This window comes from Tyto alba, unplaced genomic scaffold (genome assembly GCF_018691265.1).
Source record: "Tyto alba isolate M040663 unplaced genomic scaffold, T.alba_DEE_v4.0 Super-Scaffold_20000042, whole genome shotgun sequence".
NCBI classification, from domain to species: Eukaryota; Metazoa; Chordata; class Aves; order Strigiformes; family Tytonidae; genus Tyto; species Tyto alba.
Genome location: NW_024881293.1, coordinates 11,469,151 through 11,487,205, shown reverse-complemented (window position 1 = coordinate 11,487,205; position 18,055 = coordinate 11,469,151). Strand labels below are relative to the sequence as shown.

Below are 18,055 nucleotides of genomic sequence, written 5' to 3'. Positions count from 1 at the left end.
ACAGGCTAGCTAGGGAGGAATTTCACAGCTCGTTCTCTGCTCATTCTGCCCTGCTGTGTAGGATCTTGGTTGTCTGACCTGTTGTGTCCTCTGGCAGTGTTGTGGTGACAGTAATTGGTTTGAGAATGAGAAGAAATCGTTGTCTATTGATCTAGCACTTCATCATGGATTTAATTTATGGATTAAATTTTTAACCATTTGCACTGATAAGTGCTTCTTGAAAGAAGCCGCTTCCCTTTCAGGATTGGAAAGGGAAGAGGGAAGGACAAATCCAGCAGTAGGAGGGATACCGACCCACTCAAAATGTGTCCCAGTATTTTGGTTCTAATGCTCACATAGCTACCAGTACAGATGATCCTGATTTTCAGTCTTTGCTTTCTGTGTGGCTTTCTTCATCTTGAACTTCTTTATGAACTTAACTTTTAGGCTGCTGTGCTTGTCTTTCAAAGCAACTGAAATCATACATAAATAAACTTAAATGTAAAGCTAGTTTATCAAAAACTCTTTGAGCTGCGTTACAGTCTCACGGACAACTCTTATGCAGTTTTTGTAAAGCAGTATAGAAATTCATTTTGCTGTAGCTTGGACGTCTGCTTAAAGTGCGTAAGTAGCAATGCATTGCGAAAAGTGTTAGGACATATTTTCTGGAGATTTACAGAATTTGGTGTCAGAAAGCATTGGTAGTACAGCGTCCTCCCACATTGCAAAGCCAACTGATTAAATTACTCCTTTTTGTAGAACGACTGGATTGCAGGTTTTTGTCAGTCATCTGTTAGTTTCTAAAGGAAATATCAGAAGAGCTGCTCTTAGTGTTTATGTTTATAAGTACAACATTCAATTTAAATGCCATCAAGATTATGAACTTGTTCAAATCCAGGGTTTTTTTTTATGACAAAAAAAAGGCAAATCTTTGAAAATGTGGTCTCAAGATGACTGAGAACAATGTAAATATAACTAACATAAACCTGCAAAACATAGTGTGAATTCTTAGACAATGTCTGTTCCATGTCCTGGGGTAAAATGCAGCTTTGAGAAAGATTTCAGTCTGCATGGTTCTACACTTCAATCTTGATAACGCACCCAGGCTATTTAAGACTAGGCAGAGTGATATGAAAAGGATTTCCAGAGCAATATAAACATGGGTTAAGAATGTGTGGGTATGGCAGTTGAATTGAAGAATAAATTACATTATCTTTGAGTTATTCTCAGCTTTCAGGACTTCTTTTTCCTAAGTCACTGGCTGACCAGATTTTTTTTTTTTTAATTGAACGTAGCTGAGAACAGTGAGAAAACACTTGAACAGTTTTGCTGGTACAACAGCACTGCCCTGCTCTCAGCCATTCAGGCAGACAAGACCATGCCACGCTGATACCTTAACTCTCCTTTTTGGGGCATTGTTCACAGTAATTGTGTCTTCATACATAGCCAGGAGTTGCTGAAGAGGATGGTTTCTCCCAGCTTCCTCAAGCTGTATACGCCAGAAGTTTATAATTTTCCAACCTTCCATCAATCCCATGGTCTTTAATTCTGTGTTGTTCTGTAGGCTTCACTCCAGCAGTACCGCAGTAATGCTGGATCCCCAGCCAACCAGTCTCCCACCTCTCCTGTCTCCAATCAAGGCTTCTCTCCTGGCAGCTCCCCTCAAGTAAGGGACTCTGTGCTTCCACAGGCCTTGCTTCTTGTGTTTGTTTTCAGTTGAGTCTCTCCATTACTGACCCATAGTTGTCTCACTGTAATTGTATGTGCCTCATGCATTACTGATGTCTCATCTCGTTTGCAGTTTCATTCAGTTCCAGAGTTTTTCAATAGCTGGTGAATTGCCTTTTTTTATTGATCAAAGCTGTGATTTGAACGCTATTAAAACTCAGTTATTTCTTGGGGGTGTACCGTGGACAGGACCTCCAGGTAGAGCCCTTTCAATTAGCAACGTGGTGTAGGAGCTGACAGATGAGGTTGGGAGGGCAGGGGAGAGAGAGAGGGAAACGTAAGTGCCTCACGCAGCCCGGTAACTCCTGTGGCACTAAATATCCCCGGTGTGGCCAAATGCATTTACATCAGGACCTTTGTTTCACATGGAAACATACACTTTAAAAGAAAACACTAGAGAAAATGCTCTTAAAATTGGCCGTTGTATCTTGTGGCTTACAAGTAATGGGTTAGTAAACACGCTTTCTTGCATGTGAGCTGGTTTTTCTTCCTGTGTATGCATATACTCATACATCCACGTGTCCTATATCCAAGTCATAGCTTGGGGTGTGTGCAATCCTATGAAGGGGGGATTTTTATCTGCCAGCAGCAAAGACAGGTAAAAACAAGGCAGTCTTTGGGGGTGCCCCTAATGCAAGGAGTGAGTGCATTTTCAGTATAGAAATAAGCTGTTGCTGCTAAAATAGCTCCATATGGCTGCCCTTTTCCTAAATCCCACCGTGTAGAAACAAGGTGCAGGAAATTCTTCCAGAGCATCACAACAGAGTCTGAAAATACATTTTCTGTTTCATCATTTAACGTTTAAGGCTGTAAGGAGGATCCTATCTAAATAAGTGCTGCCCCTTCATGGTTCCAAAGCAGAAGCTTCGTCTCTCCTTGCCATTAGCCAGAGACAGGTCACTGGTAAGCTCAGTAATAGATCTGAGTGTCAGGACTGTCTGGATTTTCTTAACCCTTGCTTAATTGCTTCTTAACTTCTCTCTCTTCTGCCCGCTTCTGCCAGTTCTGCTGTATTCTGTGTGTGGCTCAAAGAAAAGAAGCAAACTTATTCCTCTAGGCTGTCATGTAGAGCAAAGCTGTTGCCAGTCTTGCTGCAAATTCTCAGGTCCAGTTCTCCTTTGGGCAGTGCATCCGATTTTGATTTCTGCATTGATTTTCTTTCCCCCATGACTTCTCAATAGCTCTTTCTTGGTTTTGGCCAGAGACTGGTTGCCACTGCTCAGTCCAAAGTACTGGAGTGCAGCCAGCTCTCACCAGTGGAGCGCACGCTTGAATATTGTTTTTCCTGCTGGGCCTGTTTTGTCCTGTAAACTCTTGCTTAGGTTCTGCTGTTTTCAAGTGGGACACCACAACTCTGCATGAAAGGAAGAGTTTATTATTACTGCTTTCTTTAGTATTGGCCTCTTAAAAATACCCACACAAATCTTTATTTTTGCTAAATTAAAAATGAGACAGCTTTCCTGCCTCCATCAATGAACCAAAAGCCAGCAGTGGCGAGCGAGCTATCTGTGGTGGTGGTCGCAAATATTAAGTGTGAAGAGAAGCAATGGGGGAAGAAAAAACAGATTGGAAGAAAAATTTGGGTTGGTTGTGATTATGGAGGCATCTCCCAAATAGTACCATCCATTAGACTGTAGAGTAATCTGCCAAAAATAAAGGCAGATTGGTTCCAACAGCAGAATGTGCCCATTGTGGAACAGTCTGGCACTGGCTGACAAGAGTGGAATAAAGTAGGTGTGACCGGGTAGGCGTCCTCCACTTGCTCCTGTTCCTCTGATTAATTTTAGGTTAAATCGTTCTGCAGCATATCAGTATGATGAGTGACGTGCTCTAAAAATAGAAGCCTGTGGTTTGATTTCTATCACATACGGTTCATTCACCAGAAGTTATTTTTCATCTTTCCACATCTCCACATCTATTTGCTCTTGTGTTTTAGATGTGTGTTTGTGATGAAGGTCTTCCTGTTCAAACACGAATTGAAAAGCTCTGCTCGTAGTTCTCAGCTTTGTGTTTGCATGGCTTTTCATTGACAGTGGCTTGTTTATTACTACCTCGCTTTTCTCCTCTAACACCTGGCATACTGTTCCAATTAGACAGAAATCTGCTTTTTTCAGTAGAATGGCTGTATACTGGATAATGTGGTATGTATTTTTAGATTAATAATTTAAGCCAGGGGTTTTGTGGTTTGGTCTTCTTTTTTCCTTGCAGTCACCACATCATTAACCCAAGAAGATGTACTGTTGACAAAACAGACCTCATCTAGTGTTTCTGGTGGAGATGGTGTTAGCAAGATGTTTTTCACAGAGTTGTCAATAAATTATTCTAGGACTGTGAAGTGTTGAAGTAATGACATTTCCAGTTGATTTCCTTTGGGAGTTTCAGTGCTTACAGATGTAGTAACCGGTATACTTCAGAGCTGAGGAATAAATCCGAGCTTGTATGTTTTGTTAGGAGTTACTAATGTAGACTTGCACAAATAGATTTTGGTCTCCTCTTTGTTATTTTTTATGTTGACCAAACTTTTTAGGATGGGAACGATACTTAGTGGAATGCAAAGATTTTAGGTTTTGCCCTACTACTGAAACGCTCCTGTAACAGTGAAATGTCAGAAGTTAAAGGCGAAGAAAAAAAATCCTTGATCCTCTTTGGAGCTCTCAAGTAACAATTGTATTTCAAGTGCTGGTCCAAGCTGGCTTTGATCCATGTTGGGAATGTGACATCCCGAAGCGCAAATTTTTTTATTAGGGTTTGTTATAAAACATGGCGCAGTTCTGAAGCCGTGCCTGCCACTTAAGGTGGGAACAATTCTCCTGTGATAGAGTTAAGCTGGGCTGGTCCTGATCTGCTTGCTTGAGTTAGCTCTAGGTTCTGACTCCAGTTTTATTTTTAGAAGAAAGTAACACGTGTAGCAGGTTGAGTAATGCGGGGATTGGGTAGCTGATCAAAGCGTGACTGGGCAGCAAGTAAGTTATTGATGGTTTAAAGAAAAGTGTGCTGTTTTTGTTTAAGTAGTGCTTTGCCTTTTCTCTTACTAGGTCTAATGTGGCTCTTGCTTGTGTTGTTTGATAACTTCCTTGTAGCTCTGTCTCATGCAAGGTATAGAGAAGCCACGGTAGTTTTGAGGACCAGTTGATAAATTGGAAGATGGGATTCCAATAATAACCGTTTTCTCTTTTTACCTGCTTCTAAGGAGGGCATTGAGTGGGGTGTTAAGCTGCAAAGGTGGCATTATTATTCTGTGGTCATTGCTGTGAGAGATCATAAATGCCCACTAAAGTGTATCAAAATCTTATTTTTGTCCATAAACCCCCTATTCTTGGCTCAGACTCTGTTTAATCAGCCTTGAGGATGAGCTGGCTTCATTTAGCGAAACCATTTCTTACTGAGAAGTCGCTGTTGCGGTGTTTTCTGACGAAGATTCGGAGGCAGCTGCCTGCTGCCCTTCCTGACTCTGCCAGCATCCCGCTCCAGCGCGGAGGGGCTTGCGACGTTCCCCAGCAGCGCTGCTCTGCGGCGAATTTCTCTCTTCCCCAAGTGCGTTCAAAGCTTCCCGGGGTGCCCGGGGCGGTTCTTGGACCAAACGGGACCCGCTCAGCCAGGAGTTTCGTAGCACGCGCAGCGTGTGCTGAACTTTCGGCCACCTTCCCCCACGAAGTCTCGTTCTGGGGCCGTGAATTCCTCCCTCGGCGCCACATTTATCCCAAAACCTCTCTATAATGTGATAGCCGAGGATTCTGGCTGAAGGTGGGAAGGTTTTTGTTTGCTTTAAAAAGAATATTTTGTTGCTTCATTCCCGATAGTCGCCTCTCACGGAGGTTGTGGGCAATTTGGTTTTTTGGTTGGTTTTTATTTGGTTGGTTTCTTTTTTCATGCAAGACTTCCATCCTTTTCCTTGCATGTAACCTGCAAATAAGCTGCGCTGAGATATGCTACTGATGGAGGAGGGAGAATGTTTAAAATGTGATGTTTGCTGAAATTTTTATGTTCACTGTTGTGGACATGATCCAGTGTTTTTTTGAGTATCCTTGGCTGTGTTCAGTGCTTTTAACTGTGGTGGCTGGTATAACTCTGTTCTGGTATTTCCTAGGCTTTTGCTTAATTTCATGTGCTGCTTAGGTTTTCAAGGAGAAAATTTGTAACCTTCCTCTTTTAACGTGTTGATAAACCAGCTGGAAAATGCTATGCAAGGTATTGAATTTTTTTTTTTTCAAGATTGATATAAACTCACCACGTAAATTGTCTTTTATAGACAGCATCTTTTGTAGATGCTCTCTGTAGATTTTTTTTATTTTTTTTTTTTTCAGCTGGAGTATCAGAATTTATGACTGTTTTAATTAAGAAGTGATCTCTCTGTGATTTCTTTTATCACTGGCAATTCTTTGGGACAGTACTGAGTAGCATTAAAACATTGACCTCAAATTCTTCGCTACCTTTAGAACAATTGATAAATGATGGAGAATAACGGATAAATGCTTGTCGTGATAGAGGGGACAGTGGAATTAGGAAGGCCGAGGAATTCCTCCCGAGATTCTCGCCTTCGAACTGCTGATAACATGCTTTACCGGGCTTTCTCGTTAACTTTTCTGATCTGCTGCAGCTAAAGAGAAATGACTTTTAAAATGTCAGGTTTGTCGTGGCATGTTGTTGTCTCGGTGGAGCTGGCTGTTGGTGAACACGAGGTTGCAGAGACAGCGAGCTGGTCACTGCCTGCACGCTGGCAATCAGCTTTGCATTGCATTTTGTTTTAACGTGCAGTTTACTTCCATGTGGGGTTTGTCTTTAACCCAGAAAAAAAAAGTTCACAAAAAAGCCAAAGTTGCAGAGTGATTTTTTTTTTAAATTTTTTTTTTTTTTTTTCAATTTCTCGTGTTATCTAGCACACTCGTCTGTTTTCATAAATCAGAAGTTTTATATGTTGTATGTCCTCCGTGAGGAAGTTTGTTTGGTTTACTCGACTGTATTTTTGTGCTTACCAAAAGGCAGCGTAACGTGGAAGGATTTGTGTGTTGGAGGGAAATACTGACTGTTTTACGAATTTGCTGATGGTTAGTGGTGGTTAATAATAAAGGGCACTGCTAACTAACTTTTGAGAAGAATTGGTCGCAAGGCTCGAGGCACTCGCACACCGTGGGTACGTCTGTTTGTGAGATTTTTGCACCATAAAGACTCTGTTTTGTTTTCAGCATTCTTCCATTCTGGGGAGTGTATTTGGTGACTCCTATTATGATCAGCAGATGACAGCTAGGCAGGCTAATGCCCTATCCCATCAGGTGAGCAAATTCATCTCAGATTTTCAGCTGTATTTCGGCCACTTTCAGATTAAAATAAATATAGATCAACTTCTGATTATTTTATGTGAGATCACATTTTTGTCCATGTAGTTTTACTTCTGTTACTTTTAGTTTGCAATACTCAGGGATTTATTTTCTGGGGTTTTTTTTGTTTGTTTGGTTGGTTTGGTTTTTTGTTTTGTATTTTGTTTTGTTTTGTTTTCTTATTTTCCCCCCCAGTCTTCCTTCCCCTTCCTCCCTCTTAGCCATTGTAGCAGATGTTTATAAAGGTGTTCGGCCAAGTTTATTGGATTAAAAATAGTGAAAATAGATTTTAAAACCCCCACATCTCTGGCCATAGTTGCATTTGGGAAGGATTCACTTGCAGGTGGTAACAATATGTGCTCCAGAATTTGGCAAACAACTTGTGCATGGTACCAAGACGTAGCAAGCAGGATTCTGCGTTCCTTAGTTTGGCCAACCAGTGCACTGATTCATTCAACTGTGAAATGTGCTCTGGTAGCAGGGAAAAATCAGGCAGCTTTTGAGAGGCAGTGCTTGATGGGCAGATACCTGACTTAGTAGTATGAATTACGGGGTTTTTTACTTTGTTTTAAAGCTACCTTTTCTTTTGTTCTTACGGTATTGAACGCAACAATTTTATTTTTGCATCCACCCTCTCCTCATTGCCCTGCCCTCTGAATTTGGCAGTAAACTATTCTGGAAAGTTAAGTGAAAATAGACCATATTTTGATCAACGAAACCTAAAGATGAATTTGTTTGCCTGTCTCTTTCAACGTTACTTCCCGTACTTGAGCTTTGTAAGTTGTTTTGCTGTATTTCCTCTTGATGGTAGAAGTAATAATTCCTTTGTGTGTCTTCAGCTCGAACAGTTTAATATGATAGAAAACGCCATTAGTTCCAACAGCCTGTACAGCCCTTGCTCCACCCTTAACTACTCCCAGGCAGCCATGATGGGACTTACCGGCAGTCATGGCAGCTTGCAGGACTCGCAGCAGCTGAATTACTCCAGCCATGGAAACATCCCCAACATCATTCTTACAGGTAAGAAAATCACAGACTTAACCGACAAGTAAAACCATCCGGGTGTCGGTGTTGCTCTCCCTCGTGCAGCGGCTCCCGCCGAGCCGAGAAAGGAAAAGGGGTTTGTTGCCTTTGAAGGTTTTCTTTCACCTTGTGTGAAGTTTCGTGTTACCATTCCGGAGTATTTCCCGTGTGCCAGGGAGCCTGATGGCTCCCATTTAATCCCAGCAAACAGGTAGCTCTGCAATGGCAGCACTAATTGTTTTACAGACCTTCCCTGCATCTGAATTTACTGGATCCTCTGCCACAGTGAGGGAGAAGCTGTGAAAGCCAAACTTCTTCCTCTGCTGCTCTGTTCAAGCTTGCCAACAAAGGATTCTCTTACTGTCACATATGGTAGCGAATCTGGTCACTGTTGGACATTTGGAAACAATTTTTGCACAGGCCACTGAGAAAACTGTAGTTCAGTCCGTATTTCAGCCAAGGACTCTTGCTGATTAGAATCACATAAATTAAGGTTATTCCTCCTAAACCTAAGGGAGAGAAGAGAGACTCGAGCAACACCTTCGTGGTTCCCAAATACACATACATGAGTTTTGCTTTGTGTTAGGTCGCTGTGATGGTTTTGAGATGCTCTGACGAATCTTTAATTCCTCCAGCTGGAAATGAGGGTGGACATTTCTCACCTGAACTTCAGCCGTAGTTCAATAAATTATTCCAGGGTTTTTGCAAGCTGTTTTATCACTCGTCTGCCTGGCGAATATGTATTTGCTAAGTCCTGCCGACACCTTTCTCTTCCTCTTCCCCGCAGTGACAGGAGAATCCCCTCCCAGCTTATCAAAAGAACTGACCAGCTCTTTGGCAGGAGTGGGAGACGTCAGCTTTGACACGGATTCCCAGTTCCCTCTGGATGAACTCAAAATTGACCCTTTAACCTTGGATGGACTGCACATGCTGAACGACCCCGACATGGTCCTCACCGACCCCGCCACAGAGGACACGTTCAGGATGGACCGGCTGTGAAGCCTGGAGCGGGGGAGTGACGCGTGTTCCTGGAGCCCGGCCGAACTCGAGAGTCCAGCGGGTCAGTCGTGTCAGAACAGGAGCTGCTGAGAGCAGCAGCTCTGTCCTGTGCAACATGTACAATGAGTAAAGCTTGTCGTTCTAAGCTTGCAGCGCTGCAGACCCCTACTCCCTGTTGCGCCGTATTTCGCCCCTTATCCACTCATTGCCATTAATGAGTAAGGAGTTTCCATCAGCCTTTTCCTCTCCAGACCCCCCCCCCCCCCTTTCCCCCCACCAAAGCTCCGGCGTTAAGTTGTCAATTTATCCTTTGCACTAGGAGGGGGGTGTTTGTGGGCAGGCGAGGAAGGTGCAGAGCCAAGGGTAAAGAGATTCTTCCCGACGTCCCGAATTGCTGGCTGCTGGTCGAGGCGGGGAGGGGGAAGCGCCGATTTCGCCGCCCCCCCCTTCTCTCTCCCCTCGCTGTTTCGAAAGCCAATTCTGCGTTGCCACCCTCTGGGAGGGGCTGGGGGAGCTTCGGCGGTTTTGACTCTGCTTTGTGACAGCCGCTTCGTAGAGTAAAACGCTTCTTCCTTTAGCGATATGCCATGTTTGGTTTCAGGTTTGTTCCCTTGACCGTCGTCCCGCACCCGCTGCCGCTTCTCGTGCCCCGAGCAAACGCGCGTACTTGGCAAAGCGGAAAAGCAGCCTGGCAGCCCAACGGCCTCGTGTAGCCAGCTAGTCAAAAAAGGCAACTGTAAACACTATTTTCAAAGCTTTTTTTTTTTTTTAAATATATATGTAATATATATATTTATAAATATATGTATACATATATATAGCATTTCTGAGCACACAAAAAAGTACTATAATTCATTACTTGATTAGCACGGAGGAAGGAGCAGAACATTTTAAAGCAGCTAAAAGAATATAGGAGACTAACTCGCAGAGCATATTTCTCGTTTTACTTTTGTGAGAGATTCCTGGGCAACAGGAAGGGCATTTCTGTAGCAATGCCTGGCTCAAATCATGATGACTATTTTTTATTTTTTATTCTTATTCATTACTTATTCTGTTACCATTATTTATGATATTTTTGGGTTTTTTATTTAAGTATTTGGATATTAGGAAAGTAGCTAAACTACATACAGCCATTTGAAGCACTCTACATAATACTTGTACAGTACATCTTTTTTGTGTTTTTATTCCAGAAATATATTATATATATTATATATATAGGTATTTTTAACTAACTGGAATTTTAAACAGATGTTAAGCAGAAGTGAGGAAGCCTAAGGCAAGTCTAGATGTTTTCCTTTTATATAGTCAAAATAGGGTGGCAGGAACTTAGACATTCCTTCTTTCACCCTGGGGAAAAAATAGCTTGCTCCACAGTGAATAGTACTGTATCCTCAGACAGGTTGAGATTCTGTTAAATTTATAATAAGACTATTTCTGTTAGTCCTTGTTAATATTCTGTGCTGCAGTTTAAGAGACTGGTGGATGACACTTTATCAATGGCAAATAAATAAAAACAAACAAACAAACAAACCAACCAAACCTGAACTGCAAACCACCCATTGACTCCGAATCTGTGGTTTCATTAAATGTCAGGGCTGAATGGATGAGGGTTCCCGGATCTCTGCACGTGGGACTCAGATTTGAAAAATGCATTTAAAGATTTATCAAGAGCCCAGCAGGCTCACAGTGATTGCCAGGGCCACTGTTAAATCGTTATCTTCATTCCACTATAATCTGCACAGTAACAGAATCTGTCAGTACAGGACCCTTCTCTCCAGTCGAAATTACAAATTAACATTATTTGGAGTCTTATTAACAAGTTAAGAGTTACGTTGCGCCTAACACCCCGGAGGTGGGATGAACCAATACCTGCTAGAGGAAAGATTTCCACGCAGTCGGGGTTGAACACCCACATCTACTTTTGTTAAGTACAGCCTCAAGAAAAGAGCCGTTTTAGTTTTCATTTCAAGAGGAGTTGTGTTTTGGTGATTCCCCCCCCTCTGGCATGGTAGTTCCACATCTGCTCTTTCGACTCGATCTGCACCAGCTGGATTTGCTTCTTGTCTAAAACCGTGTCCGCTCTTTCTCAGCTGTCATGACTTGCAAGCAAAAAAACCCCCCCAGCGCTTCTCCCCGTCCTGTTTCCCCTCCAGACAGATTTGTCTGTGCTGTTTTCAGCAAGCGATAAGGAGGGTCCGCCGAGGAGCTGGCCTGCTCTTAATGAGTTATATTAGGTTTCTGTGTGCTTCCAGAAATCAGTGGGACGCCGTCCTGAGATTCATGCAGACACTGCTGAGCAGAATCGTTGTTGGGATCTCTCTAATCCGGGTGCGTGTTTGCTCACGTTTGTGCCATCCGTTGACCATTTGCACTAAAAATGTTTTTTCTTTCGATCTCTCAGCTTACCTGTGTCTTCTTTTCGTTCCCTCCCACGCAATTGAAAGGTTATTCTGCATCTTTGCTGAAAATGTTTGTTGTCAGGATTTAAGCCCGGTAGTACGTTAACTCCTGGTGTCTGCTTATTTCAGATTGCTAACGCTTTTTCAATTTAAGGAGGCAAAAAAAAAAAAAAAAAAAAAAAAAAAAAAAAAAAAAAAAAAAGGTAGCTTCGAACAGGAGGATACCCTAAAAGAACAGGAGTAATTTGGGCACGGGTGACTCGGAGTCCTTTGCTTTGAAACAGCCAAAGGTACAGTGTGAGTTGAATACGCTTCTTGCAGTTCACGTAGTTCCCTGGTGGGATTTCTGTCTGTATCGCGCTCTCGTTCGAATGACTCTCATGCATGTAAATTCTTGTTTGTGATCTATTTTTTTAAAACCAGAGTCACTTCAGAATGAAGCATCCAAGTAGGAGATGAGATTCCTCACTGGAGACTTTTACAGGGAGCTGTTGCTAAATGCTACCTTCTAATTTTTTTTAAACTACATGTATATATAAGAGATCTTGTTTATTAGACTTGTAAGTAGACATTTAAAATGGCCTTAATTTAAAAATAACACGTCTGGATGCAACTGTCAAAAGGAGGGACCATCTAGTTGAGAGAAATCCAGGTTTTGTTCCTTTTGTGCGGGGCAGGCGGAGAAGGGTGCGCTGGGAGCGGGAAGGAGCCGCGGGAAGCAGGTGATGGCTCTGTGTGACAAGATGTGCTTCGTCTGGGGAGCCCCGGTAGTGGGCAGGGCGAAAGCTGCTGTTAGTCCCGACCCTTTGAGAACCGGAGCAGTTCCTCCAACAGCTCTTGGCTTTGCTTCCCGGGGGGCCGCTCTCCTGACAGCGTCGTGGAGGAGCTGCGCTTCGAGAGGGGTTTTTTCTCCCCCTCTCCCCTCAAAATTTATGTTTTTGTAGCGTGTGTGGGCGTAAGGCTGATTTTTAAAGCGAGCCCAAGCTATTAAGTTGTCAGGTGTAAACATGGAGCGGGTCCCCGGTGTTTTCGGAACGAAGAATCTTGATTTGATTTGAAAGCGGCGTGGCACCGTTTTCATTCTGAATTGTGCGTGGAAGGGCGAGAGCTGTTGGGAGCGGCTGGGACGGACGGGAGCGGGAAGAGCAGCGAAAAGAAAAAACATCACCGAGCAAAAAAAAAAAAAAAAAAAAGAAAAAAAAAAAAGTAGTATTATTTATAACTTTTTGAGTTAAATGATGTTGAAACTGTCTGGTGTCTCAAAGGGTTACTGTCCAAACATACCTGCTGAGTGAACCCTACCCCCTCCCTACAACTTGTGTTTTTATATCTCTCTATATCTTAAAAAGTTCCCAAGCTAGACTGTTGCATTTGCCAATACAATGGGGAAACAATAGGAATAAACCTCCCGTGTATCAAATACTGTGATTTTTCAAAAGCGAACCAGCACTCCTGCTGGTGGTGGCAGCGCGGGGCGGGCGGGGGAGGCTCCTTGCGTTGTACATAGCGTTCGTTCCGCATTCTCTCTGGAATGAATCTGCACAGGCCGGGCTCCGGGCACGGCTGCGCGGGGCCGAGCCCCTCGGCTCACTGCTGCTTCTGCATGGCCGTCAGCACTTTGCCAGCGATCCTGAACTCTGCAAAACCTTTCCTGTACAGAGCACCTTTGGGTTTGGTTTTTTTTTTTCCTTTTTTTTTTTTTTTCCCCCCCCAAGAGGGGAAAAGGTTTCCAGAAAGAGGCTGCAGATTAATTTCAGAAATTGTTAATTATTTGTACATTTTATTACCTTGTTTTAAGTTTGATTGATTATTTTTTTTTTTTAACAAGTGTGCCCTAGATCCCTGGTGCAAATCCATGCGACGAGCGCTGACGGAGGAAAAGAAGGAGCTGCCCTCTAAGTCTGCGTAAAAGCAGCATCTGATAACTTAGAGAATTGTCTAAACTTCCCTCCAAAATAAGGTCTTGACAGTGCTGGTTTGTAAAAGCTTGCTTTTCTGTAGAAACAGTAATTAAGGCTTGAGATCTGTCCCTTAATGAGCGTGGTACTCGCCCTGGAAACCCCCTCTGTACAAGAAGGAAGAGGAAAAGCCCCCTCATCATCCTGTAGGTTACAACGTACGCTGTGCTTTCAGGAGGGGAAAAAAAAAAGGAAAAAAAAAAAAAAAAAAAGCAGCGTTTATTCCTCTGAAAAATGGAACCCCCGTCACTGTGATGGCAATGTGAAAGCGCAGGTAGCGTTTGTTACGTGTGTCTGTTCTTTTTAAAAAAGAAAAAAGCAAAAAAAAAAAAAAAAATTTGTAGTGTTCCTGTTCTTTGTATTTTTAGTTGCATATTATTTATACTGCGCAGTGTAGGCATGGATTGCATGTCAGTTTTCTATGCGGGCACCATGATGACATTATAACTGTGTATTATAAATCATTTTTACCTTTTTAAACAGAATCATTGTGTGGAATTTCTATGCTGCAAAACAAAACACTACATTACGTACTATATTCATTTGTGTTATTTATTTTATTATTTTGTGGGGGGGAGGGGGGTGGTTTTAACTGTGGTGTATATTGCCTTATGTGGGCTTGACCAATTTTATCAAAATAAAGGCCTAAAGGGGTAAAATACGTTTACTGTTTTCTTCAGTAAGTTGACTCGTGGCTGCTGTAGAGGCGGCTGTGGAAAACTCTGGAGTAGGAAGCGTGAGGGGAAGCGGATCCGTAGTGTAGCGGGGTCTGTGCAGAAGGAAGAGGCGGCTGTGGAACGTATTGACTGTAAGTAGCGGGAAGCGCTCGTCTGAGAAGTGATTGGAGCCCTCGAGGGCGATGTGACGTCGGGGATTGCGTAGGGAGCGTGAGGAGCCTTGTCTGAGCCTTTCGCCCCCACCTGCACGTGTCCCGATTTCCCGTATTGAAGCTCGCCGCCCTCGTCTTCCGGGCCAGCCGTGAAAAACCCCTTCTCGCGCGACCGAAGCCCAAACTCTTCCCCAGTTCAGTGATTCGTGACGTTGCCCAAGCGGGCGGCGCGGACGCTCCGGGGCAGATCCCGCCGCTCTTTACCCGCCGCAGGTTTTCCCGCTTCCGAAATACGAAGGGTCTGTCTGAGCTTTGCTGCAGGTCCCGGGGAACGAGACCGAAGAGAAAAGAGCAAGAACCCGGTTGCCTGCGCCCCGTTTCTCGGGCTGGGAGGCGGCGCGGCCGCCGAGGGCTCGTCACGGGCGGTTTGAGACCCCGCCGGCGGGGGGGGGGGGGTGTTTGGCGCAGACCCTCCGCCCCTCCCCGGGTTTTGGGCGCAGCGACTCGGCTCCGCGTGTCGGTGGTGAGACGCGGGTGGGGGCTGGCGGAGGTGGTGCCGGCCCCGGCCGTCTCCTCGTAACCTCCTTAACCTGCTGCTTCAAGGTCGTACGTGTCGTCTTGTAACTAAGTAGTAGGCAGGGAAATGCCTCAGTAGCGTTTGGTTTGGTTTATCTTGGTTCTTTTTTACTTTAAATTTTGCCGGTAAGTAGCTACGGGAGAATAAACGCCGCGCGTTGAATTCTCTGCTGTGCGTTTTCTGCTTGCTGGAGAATCAGCGATCTAACGGCGCTTTCTGGTGCAGTCAAAGGTCCGATGTTGTTGATTGTGTTTTAATTTAGTAACCGGTTCGGCTTTAAGGCAACATAATTTTGGGCAGAAAACCCATGTGGCAAGAGACATGTCTTTTCTTTTTAAGGAGACAAAGGGAAAAATGGTGATGGTTCTTGCCCCATCTCCTGCCATTTGCTGTCACGACAGGCCTGGGGGACCTCGGTAGCAGGTACCGGTAGCGGTTCGGCTGCGGGGAGCTGGTTCCTCCTGAGTTTATCCGACTGCTCGTCCCCGTGTCCGAGGAGCTTTGGTGTGGGGGTGCAGCGGGGCCGGGGAGCCCCACAACCGCTGCCTGTCGGCGCTCCGAGACGTTCTGAGGGCCGGGCGAGCTCTGGAGCCGCGGTCGCCCCCCCCCCCCCCCGAAGCTGTTCTGGTCCCGCCGCGAAGCCTGAGCAGAACCTGCTGCTGCCGCAAACCTTCAGTCCCTGGGACAAAAGCCAACGCCTCGGGGATCGCAGCTCCGGAGCTGCCGGGGACCCGTCAGTGCAGAACCTCCGTGTTTCCCCAAGCGCTTCGCTTCCCGTCGGTGTTTCTGTCACCGCCGTCGCGTACGCGAGACACCGCCCTAACCAACGACAACGCTTCCGACGTTCTCTCGCAGCACGACGATGGGATGGAAATGGAGATGACAGCTCAGGCGATTTTACTCCTTAATCTTGCCTGCCTTCAGCCCATACCGACTTCCAGATAACGCTACTTTACTTTTCTTAAATTTGCAGACAGCGCTTCCCCTGGGTGGGGGTTGATGCGTTCAGGCGGGAGCGATGAACCGGTCAGCACAAACACCGTGATTAGTTTTTGGGGCTGGGCGGCGCTGGGGATCAGTCGCGCTTTCTCGCCGCCCTCCTCGCTTTGGTTTTTGGGAAGCTGGGACCTGCTGCTGCGGATGGGCCCGTGTTACAGCCGTTTGTTTTGGAGTGTGGACGTCTCGATGTTTAACCTGTCGCTGGTTCTAGTCTCCCTTTCATTGAGCTCCAAACCAAAAATAGTAATTTGAGCAGTCGGTCTGCTCAGTGGGAACATTAATTACCCATTTCTGATAGCTGCGCTGTAAATTAACAGTTGTATCCACGTGCAGACGGGACGGCGTTTTCTGAGCCGGTGTAAGGATTCCTCCTCCTCCTCTTTGATAAATCAGTTTTCAGTGGTGACGGTGATTTTCTGCATTAGCGCAGACCCGAGCTACCTGTGGACTAGTCTGTTGGTAACGGTCTGGCAGAAACCTCCGGGGGAGGGAACTTAATCTGGGTTAACGCCGGGAACTCGGACGGTCGCGCCCTGGCTTTGAGTGAGCAGGCGTGTTCGTGTCTGTCGGTCTTAAAATTATTGGGTTTTTTAATCCGTGTTGGATCAAGCCTTTGTTGTATAGTATTTTTCTTCGCGTTGTGTGGCGGGTGAGTCAGAGTGAAGTGGGCCTTGCCGTCTTAGGAGCTGGTGGGTGTTGAACGTGCTGGCAGACGGCAGTCGCTGTCTGATGGTATTCGACTCTTCTGCTCGATGTTTTCAAAACCGTGAGAGGCTGGTGGGGGGGGGGGGGGGCACACGCAGTTAACCAGCTCCAGTGTTACCCTGATTTCACCTCCCCGTCTACCTTAGACTTTAGAGGATCCTTCAACAAATAAATTGGGACAAACACAACCGAGATTGCAACAGGCGCTCTCCGCACGTGAATGGAGAGAGTGCACCGCCCTCGCCGCGCTTGTCTGGGGATCCGTGTTCTTCCCACGGAAGCTGTGTTGGAGCCGGCCATTAACGCACCTAATGACCAAAGGGGAGGTGTCACTTCAGCTGCAAAAAGCCTCTGAAAAAGAGACAAAACTAAAAGAGTTGGTGCTTCTGCTGGAGAAGTGCAGGTCTGGGTGTTGGAGAGTGTTGAGGCTCCGGAGCCGCCTGTCCTGAGCGGGGTCCGGGGGTGTCGCTGGCGAAGGGCTGAGCCGCCCCAGCCCCGCACAGGGAAGCTGCGGGGAGAGGAGCCGCTGGAGCTGAGGCCGCTGAGCTGCCGCGGGACGGCGCGAACGTCGGGGATGAGTTCGCCGGGCTCTGAGCTCCGGTTCATTCGTGTTTGCTGTATTGAATCTAGTTTCAGCCTCACGCGGCTAAGGCTTGAAGGAATCTGTCGAAGGGCGCCCCGTCCTGCAAAGAAGCTGAGAGTTTTTTCATCGTGGTTGAGTTTTTTTTTTTAAGTAGAAAAAATGTAGAGTTCCAGGGAAATGGGTATTCTGCCCCGGGGAATGTTCTTTTCTACCAGATGCAAATTGTGCTAAATCTTTAAAGATCAGCCTGAGACCTGTGCAGATTCATCCACCCCTTCAACGTGCAATAGGAGCTTCTCCCCTCGATACGCTTAGATCGCCGCAGTTGTGTGTCGGCTTTGGGCGAGGCGCAGGCGGGCGGGGGCCGTGCGAGCGCCGGGGCTGGGCCGGGGGGTGCAGGGCCGGGGGGGTGCAGGGCCGGGGGGGTGCAGGGCCGGGGGGGTGCAGGGCCGGGGGGTGCAGGGCCGGGGGGTGCAGGGCCGGGGGGTGCAGGGCCGGGCGCGGGGGCAGCGGCCGCTGGCACTGGCACCGAGTCGCCTCCGAGGACGAAGCGACGCCCCTGGCTCCCGGGAGGCGTCTGCTCGCGGAGCGCTGGGCCTCCCCCCCCGCCTCCGGATCGGCTGGGTCCGCACAGCGAGATGTAAAGTTCATTTCTAGGTGTCCTATGGATTATTCAATGCAACTTTTTTATACTGTGGTTTAGAAAAAAGGGATGAAAGGTCTGCGCTTACAAATCTAACGTAAGAACCGGTTTCTGCAACTGGCGTAGTAGAGTTGTCAGTCTTTCCTTCAGAAGTTTTACAGGCTTAAACTTGCTCGTAGGAATGGAGTTGAATTATACCACACCAAGGGCAATTTTTTAATTCAACAAAATCTGCTCTGGCTGTTTGTCAAGAAAGAAAAGCAAGCGGCTCCCAGGTCTTGCTTACGTCTAATGTCACAAGCCTCTGTTTGAAAGGAA

General features: G+C 45.9%; 1 protein-coding gene across 5 annotated transcripts in view; it reads left to right on the top strand.

The window, feature by feature from the left end:
- CRTC1 (CREB regulated transcription coactivator 1) overlaps positions 1-14,060 on the top strand; it is a 47,818-nt gene extending 33,758 nt beyond the window's left edge. For 2 of the 5 annotated variants that reach the window (XM_042795050.1, XM_042795049.1), the window contains 4 exons: positions 1,544-1,645; positions 6,891-6,977; positions 7,862-8,042; positions 8,833-14,060. In XM_042795050.1, the coding sequence (XP_042650984.1) occupies positions 1,544-1,645; positions 6,891-6,977; positions 7,862-8,042; positions 8,833-9,044 (582 nt within the window). In that variant the 3' untranslated portion in view covers positions 9,045-14,060. The remainder of the gene's footprint in view (positions 1-1,543; positions 1,646-6,890; positions 6,978-7,861; positions 8,043-8,832) is intronic. The other 3 variants (XM_042795053.1, XM_042795051.1, XM_042795052.1) reach the window with 2 other exon arrangements.
- Positions 14,061-18,055: the final 3,995 nt, after the last annotated feature.